Genomic DNA, 9924 nt, shown 5'->3' with positions numbered 1-9924 from the left:
ACAATAAACGGAAGGCAATATGTGCAGAACAGAAAATAAGGCTCAACCACGACAGCATATTTTTTAGTAAATTATTTATTTTTAGACACCATGCCGATGTCATACGTATATACACTATATATGAGTGTTGAATACTCCCAACTGGAGCCTCTGCACAAAATTGTTTTTTGGAACTAAATGTAAATGTGTGCTATTTTAAATGTTTCTATAAATTGCTTATTAGTATAAGAGCCATAAACAACACATTATGTTAGAAGTCAGCGTGCCATATGTAAAAGGATGCTGTAAATCAGCCTTATGGTCAGGATCATGTTATTGGAAATGTGTTTTGTTTGTATGCTTTCTGTATGAGAGTAAGTTGCATTGAAGATTGCCGTATATCAGAGAGTGTGTTATAGAGAAGTATTACTGTTACAGGCAAGGACCCAAAATGGATTTTAAAAAAAAGTCTCATAGGTCCAGTATATATTCTGCATCGATGTCTAGATAACTGCATGGCTGAACTTCAGTGCGTGAATGGTCAGAGACCGCTAACAGCTGGAAAAGAAGCAGTACCTCAGACAAAAAAAAAGGACTGGGAAGGGTTAAGGGCATACAATTTATTTCTCCCAGCTAATTCGCTAACACATTCCACAGCAGAGGGAATGAATAAAAGAACCAAGGGCACCTGAAATGAAGAGGTATGGCCTTCCATTCTTCTACATCTCTCGAATTAATTAGCTGGAAATGAGTTTTGTCAATGTTTTGGAAAGACTGAGTGGAGCAAGTAGAAATTGTGAGAACTAATCACGGTGAGAAACTTTTTCCCCCTTTCCTCTCTATTTTTACAGTTCAGAAGCTCAGCCAGCAAGAACAATAAAAGGATATGTACCCAAATCAAATGTGACTACATAATAAGCATTAATTAAAAGTCTTATTTGCTAACTTATGAGAAAGCATACTAATGAAGTTTGGGGGGGAAAACACAGACAAAAACACCTCGCTGTTACATTTTTAGGTTTTTACTCAGATATTTCTCTCATGCTCAGTGCCAACGACCAATCCTGTAAGTGAGCCCTTGCCTTTTATGCCCAATATCTGGTAATGTCATGAGTCCGGGGTCGTACACAAACACTGCTCACTGTATTCAGCTTGCTGGATATGTCACAAGCCCACTTGTGGTCTCCTAGACTTCAGAAAGTAGCAGAATAAACATGATTAGACTGTGGTTCAGGCTATAAACTGTAGAATGTGTTTATTAAAAATAACGGATGAACAGCAGCACAGGCAACCGAGCAGAATACCTTAGTTTAGAGATACATCTATTCTTCAGTATAAAAAAACCAAATGCGACCTTTCACTCACATATAGGACTGAAATAGTGTCCCTCAACAATAGCTTTACATGAGGTTCTTTGTCTTTTCATCTATGGAATCCCCCACCTTCCTCTTAATGGCATCAGAAGAACTGGTGATATAGCATTGGTACTCTCTGAAGTACATCACCAATCATAGAGTCATGTTTTGGAATTTTAAAATCAATTTTCCACAGAAAGGATTTGGGAGCAAAAAAGGAGTTTGGGTTTTTCAAAGTGTATAGTGTATTCAGGCACGTTTTAAAAAAAGGGCTGGGATAATGGCAGTTAACACATTAATGCGCTAACTTTGAAGTGGTTTCCACCTAGATGTACATATGCAATTTGTTAGCCTTCTGCGGCAATTGAAAAACACCTCACACCCATTGTATTGGAAAGTCTTTGATCCCTTTTTGGCTGTTATCAGAAAGATACAAGATAGAAGCTGGGACACAGGCTGTGGAGATGCTTTTTGAAACAGAAAGGATGCGAAGGCAGACAGGTTTGCAGAAACAAAAGCTGTGAGGAGTTTTGCCAAGATTAAGAGACCAGAGATGCTGGAAAAAGAGTTAGAAGACATCCTGTTTATGTCAAACGAGACAACCCACTGATGTTGGGAAGCATGGTGCGGTCTTTATATTGTATCATTACACAAGGATAAATTGTTCCGTTTGCATTAAGTGAGAACTACCATACTGTACATTCATCTTACTGTGAAATAAAGCAGCTTATCAATTTGTATCAAGCCTGATCTCACCAAGTGTTTGCTCAGTCCATCTTTGGAGAGATTGAAGCAATACATGTGTGAAAGGTATGAATATCTGGTTTCGATCACAAGGGTCCCAGGGTTATCAGTTGATACAGGGCAGTGTAAGTCAATTCCCACAAAGGTAAGATGCCCAGCCTGGTTAGAGGAGCAAAACAAACATATAATTAAAGATGCAGAGAATGTCTTCAGTTCCAGAGGTTACTCCTGGAGGTCAGAAAGGCCCATCAAATTACTTTAGAAGTTGAGGGAGGGGGGGGGGGGGGGAAGAGACAAAACAAGAGGCCCCACTATAAAAGGAAAAAACCCACATGCACAGCAGCAACTGCATATGATCCAGAATTTCTCGAGCGTCATTGAAGACTAACCAAATTGATATGAAGTTACAAAAGCAACGTGCAAATCCTTTTGGTTCTTTCACACAATTTTCTCTAATGTCTCTCTCCTCCTTCCGAAGAAGTCAGTTTCCTGTATCTATCCCCACTTCATTGATAGAGTGGTGGCCCTGTTCACAGGTGGTGTTTGTTGCTGTTTATTTAGTGCAGCAGGATCTCCTTTGCCATCTTTCATTTTCTTCCCAAGTGGGCAACCAATTCTGGTGAAAAACACCCCAGATGCTGATATCAGTCAAGAGTGGGATTTGAATTTGAGTTGCCCATTTGGGAGTTCAGTGCTCTGAGGTTATGTCTGCTGAGCTGTTCCACCATGTTGAAACAATTGAGGGAGTCATGCTGAACTTGGTTCAACCCTGTTAGAAGTGATCAACTTTGTTCACAGTTGAGTCAGTGTAGAAATTGGTTAAGTTGATTTCATTGGAAAATAAAAAGTTAAGTACATTGAAGGAGACAGACAGTGTGGTCGGATGGTTACAATTAACTAGAAGCTAGAGTATTCACGGTCACCTTTGATACTACACCTCAAATCTGTCTTAACTGACCTTTGCACACAGCCTTCTCTTAAGCAGGACAGCTTAACAGCTTTAATGTATCTGGGTAAACAAAGGGTCTCCAAGTATGCAGAATGACAATGAATGCATCTGTAAATACACCTGTAGTTTGGGACTGCCTCGCCTTCCTGATTAAGGAGGATGGAAGCACAAGATAAAAAAAAATAATTTTTCAAATGAATCTTAAAAAAAACCATGCTAATTTAAACACTCTCATTTGTGACTGGCTCACAATCGTACCACAGGCGGCTGGGGCCTGCTTCTTCTGTAGTGTAAATATATCTCTGGTTTAGGATCAGGACAGTACTAACTGCTAAGCTGGTTCCCCTAATGTGTGCAGACTTGCTTTGGGTTAGGATTCTGTCAGGGACAGCTTGCCTGAAGACAACCAATTCTGTTCAGATGAGAGTCAGTTGGCAATAAGCCACCAGCAGCAGATGCTGTACAATGTCAGAAATAAACTACACTGTCACATGATCTCAGTGGTGTACATACATGTCGAGTGCTGTGCATCCAGGTGGAATTTCCCATGTGCTGCACTAACCAGTTTTATTATTTTGCAGTGCTCTGCTCAAGGAGAATGGGATCACTTCCATGAAACAACCTTAACAAGCTACATCATGAACAAACCTCATTCCCAAGGTAAACCATCTCAAACATGGGCAAATGAGTACATTGTGAATGCACAAAATGAGAGAAACAGCTTTTCAGGAGAGTATAAAATACAGTTCTACTCTTGAACCATCTTTGTAAAGGTTTCATCTTTTAGCTTGCAGTCCTGATCAAAGATCCACACCTGAAACATTAAATTTGGTTTTGTCTTTACAGAAGTGGACGGTCATGCTGTGTATTTCTGCCATATTGTGCTTTAATTCAGTGTTTTTCTTTTTATTTCTGATAAATGTTTCATAGCTTGCACTTCTGTCAGGTGCAACCAACCACTCCCAGCAGAGAAGGCAAAAAATGCCCAACATTTTCAGTGTATTAAAAATGACAGAGCCTGTTCTTAAAATACGCAGTGGGTTACAGGTAAGAAGAGGAGAGACCAATACAGTAATAGGTTCTCAGACAATTTATCATACATGTGGCAGCAAGGGTGTATTACTCCCCCAGGGCTTCAAGAGATAGGTAGCAGTTGCAGCTGAAGGTAATTAAGTTCTTTAACTGAAAAAATGTCAACCCTAAAAGCTGTGATTTAAAAATACAATTTTTTTAAAAAAAAGGTTGTTTAGAATTCGGAAGTTGAGTATGGTCTGCTCCTGTTAATTTAAAGTCACTTTTAACTCAAAAATATTTGAATTATTCAGTAGTTCAAATTAAGCAATAAAACAGCACAAGAGCTGTATTAGCACAATTTCAATTCAAATGAACAGATAATTCAAATTAAGCAGCTCCAGATTAAGAATAGACTGTACCTTGAAATGTAAACAAACTGCAAAACATTAAATGTAAAATTTGTGCAGCTTCTTGTTACGTCATTTGTTGGATGTTGCTATGTTTCATGAACTTCAAGCTCTTAGGTTTGTTTTGCTTTTGAATGTTGCACATTGGTGAAACATTTTCAGTGCATCGAATGGTATCAGAGATTTATTGGTGTTTCCACTTAAAAAAAAGTCTCCCTTAGATTTTACTGTGTGAACAGAAATTGAACACTACATGTGTCTCCTCTGATAAGATGTGGAGATGCCGGTGATGGACTGGGGTTGACAATTGTAAACAATTTTACAACACCAAGTTATAGTCCAGCAATTTTATTTTAAATTCACAAGCTTTCGGAGGCTACCTCCTTCCTCAGGTGAACGATGTGGAAATGAAATCCTCGAAATGAAGTCGCATTTATAATTCACAGAACAATGCTTGGTGATTACAGACAGTTTTTTCAACTGCCCGTTGCCAAGGCAATCAGTGTGCAGACAGACAGGTGTTACCTGCCAGGTCTCACAGAATATACAAATCACCAAAAAAAAACAAACAAAAAAAAAGAGATAGAGAGGTAGAAACATAGAAAAGACAGCAACTGACCCGTTATATTAAAAACAGATAACATTTGTTCGCTGGTGGGGTAACGTGTATTGTGACATGAACCCAAGATCCCGGTTGAGGCCGTCCTCATGGGTGCGGAACTTGGCTATCAATTTCTGCTCGACGATTTTGCGTTGTCGTGTGTCTCGAAGGCCGCCTTGGAGTACGCTTACCCAAAGGTCGGTGGCTGAATGTCCTTGACTGCTGAAGTGTTCCCCGACTGGGAGGGAACCCTCCTGTTTGGCGATTGTTGCGCGGTGTCCGTTCATCCGTTGTCGCAGTGTCTGCATGGTCTCGCCAATGTACCATGCTCTGGGGCATCCTTTCCTGCAACGTATGAGGTAGACAACGTTGGCCGAGTCGCAGGAGTATGAACCATGCACCTGGTGGGTGGTGTCCTCTCGTGTGATGGTGGTATCTGTGTCGATGATCTGGCATGTCTTGCAGAGGTTACCGCGGCAGGGTTGTGTGGTGTCGTGGACGCTGTTCTCTTGAAAGCTGGGTAATTTGCTGCGAACGATGGTCTGTTTGAGGTTGGGTGGCTGTTTGAAGGCGAGTAGTGGAGGTGTGGGGATGGCCATAGCGAGGTGTTCGTCGTCATTGATGACATGTTGAAGGCTGCGGAGAACATGGCGTAGTTTCTCCGCTCCGGGGAAGTACTGGACGACAAAGGGTACTCTGTTGGTTGCGTCCCGTGTTAGTCTCCTGAGGAGGTCTATGCGATTTTTTGCTGTGGCCCGTCGGAACTGTCGATCGATGAGTCGAGCGTCATATCCCGTTCTTACTAGGGCGACTTTCAGCGTCTGTAGGTGTCCATCGCGTTCCTCCTCGTCTGAGCAGACCCTGTGTATTCGCAGGGCCTGTCCATAGGGGATGGCCTCTTTGACGTGGTTAGGGTGGAAGCTGGAAAAGTGGAGCATCGTGAGGTTGTCCGTGGGCTTGCGGTAGAGTGAGGTGCTGAGGTGCCCGTCTTTGATGGAGATTCGTGTGTCCAAGAAAGAAACTGATTCTGAGGAGTAGTCCATGGTGAGCTTGATGGTGGGATGGAACTTGTTGATGTTATCGTGTGGTCTCTTCAGTGATTCTTCGCCGTGGGTCCATAGAAAGAAAATGTCGTCGATGTATCTGGTGTATAGTGTTGGTTGGAGGTCTTGTGCAGTGAAGAAGTCCTGCTCGAACTTGTGCATGAAAATGATATGCAGTGACTGGAACTTGCCAGCAGAGTTACTCAGAAAACAAGATTTTTTTTCCCCCCCACTGTAGTGAGTGTGCTTTACAATATACTCATGCCATAAAGATGGCCACAGACATGCATTCTCATGCTTAAAGCAAACCAACATTATTGCCAGACCAGGGCTACTGTCTATGGAAAACAATTTGAGCCTGTGCACACAAACACAAAAATGATAAAGCATATTTTTCAGAAAGCATTTTGAGTGATTTGTGGGGGACGATACAGTGCCACAAAACGGTACGACAGGGAGCGGTTACAGATCAGTAATCAGAACAACACTGGAATTCCACTTTGAGTGCCATCTAATTGCACGACAGGTAATAATAGCAGGTCATTGTTGACATTTTAACATTACAATTCCCATAGAAAATGTTTACATAGTTTTCAGTGAAGCACACAGGGTTTTTAACAAAATATAAATAGATGAATGTAGATGTATATTTGTACATATGTTTTTATATATGTGTACTAATGAATTTCCTGTGGCATTGCTCAGTGAGTCACCTCACCCTGTGATCTTTGTCTCTCTTTCATTTTGTTGCCATGACTTTTCTGTCCCTTGGCTCTCACTTCCAAATCACTAATTTTCTCATACATGATCGATCCATCTTTTGCGATGGTCTTATGATGTGTCTCCCAATCTATTTCTATCCCTCTAATGTATGTCCCTGCTTTGTTTGTTAGCTGATTATCTTCCTGCTGGATTTGTATCTCTGTGTGACTGGCTTTTTGTTCCATGATCTTTCTCTCTCTCAGATATTCTGATTTCAAAGCTTAATTTGTCTAATTGATTTGTGCATCTATTTGTTTACTGATGTTTGTCGCTCTTCCCTTACTCACTCCACTTCTGTCACAATCTGTTAGTATGACTGTCAGCTATGTTTGTATTTTGTGGCTATTTGGTTTTTTTTTGGAGACTGCTGTTGGAGTCTGGGTGGTAAAGTTGGGAATAAAAATTTTGCTTGCGGTGGGTTCTGGCATTGGGATTGGACAGCAAAGCCAACAGCAAGGCAGGTGCCCAAGCCCAAAAGAGGATTAGTGATTGGAGGGAGGGGTGATGCTGGGGTTTGGAGCCAAGTGGCAAGGCTAACAGCAGGGTAGGTACATGAGCTTGATGGAGCAATACTGGGCAGGGTGAAGCATAGCAGGTGGCAAGGCACACCAGGGTGTGGAAGAAAGCACAATAACGACCTCATGTGGGGTGCGTCAAGCAGGGCCCGAGCCCTGAGTTTGAAATCAAATCAGAGGCTGCCGATGAGCGAAGCCTTTGGCCCAAAGCTGAAATTGTTTCCCAGGGGAGTTAGCCACAACGGGGCTGGAGGCGGTTGGGAGACATGGAGAACAAAACAAAAGAATGCAAAATGATATATTAAAATTGATGTTAAAAAAACAGTAAAAGAGGATGAATTCTTTTAAACTTACCTCTACCCAAGCAGGGAGGCCGTAGTATTGTGCTAGGCATGTGCAGCTATACTGGGGGATGTGGAGGCTCTGCAGCTCCATCTGGTGTTACAGCTGGACCTGCTGCATGATGGGGACCTGTGACACCTCACTGTGAAGTTTAGAATAATTGTAAACAATTTTACAACACCAAGTTATAGTCCAGCAATTTTATTTTAAATTCACAAGCTTTCGGAGGCTTCCTCCTTCCTCAGGTGAACGATTTCGACATCGTTCACCTGAGGAAGGAGGAAGCCTCCGAAAGCTTGTGAATTTAAAATAAAATTGCTGGACTATAACTTGGTGTTGTAAAATTGTTTACAATTGTTTACAATTGTCAACCCCAGTCCATCACTGGCATCTCCACATCAAGTTTAGAATAGGAATCTCTATTAAACTGCCAACTGCCTAACTGTTGACATTGGAAAATCCCTTGCAAAATAGTTACCCTCTCTCTAAAATGGAGCACCGGACATATCTACTGATTTTAATATATTATTGCTAGATGTGTGTCTATATATTTATTTGTATATTTTGTGTCTAGCACACACTTCCAGTTTGTCACACTTACTTTCTGTAACAGCTGTAAATTCTGTGAGGTGATTTTTGTCTTTATACCACCCCATTTTTCAGCATGCTAGCCAGATGAATTAAAAAAAAACTTAGCTAACTTGCTGCCAAAGGCCCGCCCAATGCAATTTTCGAGTGAGCCTCGATTTAGGCGACTAGGCTCTTGCTCGGAACAGGAGGCTGCCTCATTAACATATTCATATCAGGGTCCTATGACATATTTCGGACCCTGATGTAATTTTCAACTTCCACTGGACAGAACGAGTGCTGGGCGCGCTTTGCCCATTGGAACTGATGGTAAAGCAGCCAAACCTCTGGTCCTTAAAGAGACCACCAGAGACCGCTCAGAAAATATTGATGGTTACATTTTTTGAAAAGATGATTTTTGTGGGACCAGGAGGAGCACGAATGTTCCTCTGGCCCCCAAAAAATCATCCCATCTGCTGCCTGTTCCTCTGTGCCCCCCTCCACCCCCATTATCACTTGCACTGCCAAGGTGACGCTGACGGCTCAGTTCTGTGGTGGATCGGTCAGATTTCCCGACCAGATCACTGAGCTGCCTATTAGCTCTCATTCACCATCGACAACAGTGGAGAGAGAGGGGTGAGAGGAGGAGGGAGAGGGAGAGGGAGAGCACAATTGTTTTGATCTTTTTGCTCTCTTAATGCTTTGTATTTTCCCAACCTCCCCTTTCTACCAGTCACATATCCCGTCACACTTCACACTCGCATTACAAACTTCAACATGATCCCAACCTCTGTGAAAACAAGTCTTCTACTACAGTACGTCTCAATTTCCTGTCTCATGACACGTCCAATGCGATAGCTGCCAAGATAAATACAACCTTCTGCCCAAAGTGACACTCAAAAAATATAAAATGACATAATTATTTTTATTATATACTACTTGCACTGGTGTGTTGTTACACATGGGAGGCAATACCAAGTGCAATTTTTAGGGTGTGGGCTTAGAGGTTTTAAATGGCGGAAGGAGGGAAGAATGGCGGAAGGAGGGAAGAATGGCGGAAGGAGGGAAGAATGGCGGAAGGAGGGAAGAATGGCGGAAGGAGGGAAGAATGGCGGAAGGAGGGAAGAATGGCGGAAGGAGGGAAGGGGGAAAAGGGGGCCGAGACAGGAATGATTCACAAACAGGATATTGTTTTTAGTTTGTCCCTGTCCCATCAAACTAGCCACCTCTCATCGCGACCCTGGTCTAGTTTGCACCCACCATATTAATAACTTCAGGTTCTCTGGCTCCAAGTTTCTTCTTCACCATGGGTGTCCAGTGCCTCTACAACTCTATTGTGTAATTACAGACAGTAACACACTATGCATCAAATCATGTATTTATATCCTTAACCCTAGCCCCGAAAAAACATAACTGCCCAAGACTGACTTCCCTCTGCATATCAAACTAATCAGCATGCCTTACAATGGACTCTCCAATTAGCAAGGCCCCATTACTTACTTTAGTCTGATTGGCAGATGCAACTATTGGAACTCTGTCCTTCCTTTCCTTTTGGTGCTTAAAACATAGAAGTCAGCAAGAATACATTTTAATATGCCATTACATATACTTTAACAGTCGTAACAGTTATTAACACTATTGTAAAC

The 9924-nt window shown here is 42.0% G+C and overlaps 1 protein-coding gene across 3 annotated transcripts in view; it reads right to left on the bottom strand.

The window, feature by feature from the left end:
- Positions 1-206: 206 nt before the first annotated feature.
- Positions 207-9924, bottom strand: part of atxn10 (ataxin 10) — a 224048-nt gene continuing 214330 nt past the window's right edge. Inside the window, exons 12-13 of one of the 3 annotated variants that reach the window (XR_010966231.1) lie at positions 9779-9835; positions 6161-6245 (exon numbers count right to left, since the gene is read on the bottom strand). Coding sequence is in view for 1 of the 3 variants with exons in the window: in XM_067999739.1 (XP_067855840.1) it covers positions 2037-2237 (201 nt within the window). In the remaining 2 variants the exon portion in view is untranslated. Of the gene's footprint in view, positions 2238-6160; positions 6246-9189; positions 9836-9924 lie in introns of those variants that run through there. The other 2 variants (XM_067999739.1, XM_067999737.1) reach the window with 2 other exon arrangements.

The sequence above is a fragment of the Heptranchias perlo genome, chromosome 18 (assembly GCF_035084215.1).
Source record: "Heptranchias perlo isolate sHepPer1 chromosome 18, sHepPer1.hap1, whole genome shotgun sequence".
In the NCBI taxonomy this organism is placed as follows: Eukaryota; Metazoa; Chordata; class Chondrichthyes; order Hexanchiformes; family Hexanchidae; genus Heptranchias; species Heptranchias perlo.
The sequence above is the reverse complement of the archived record's forward strand: the minus strand, read 5'-3'. Positions and strand labels throughout refer to the sequence as shown.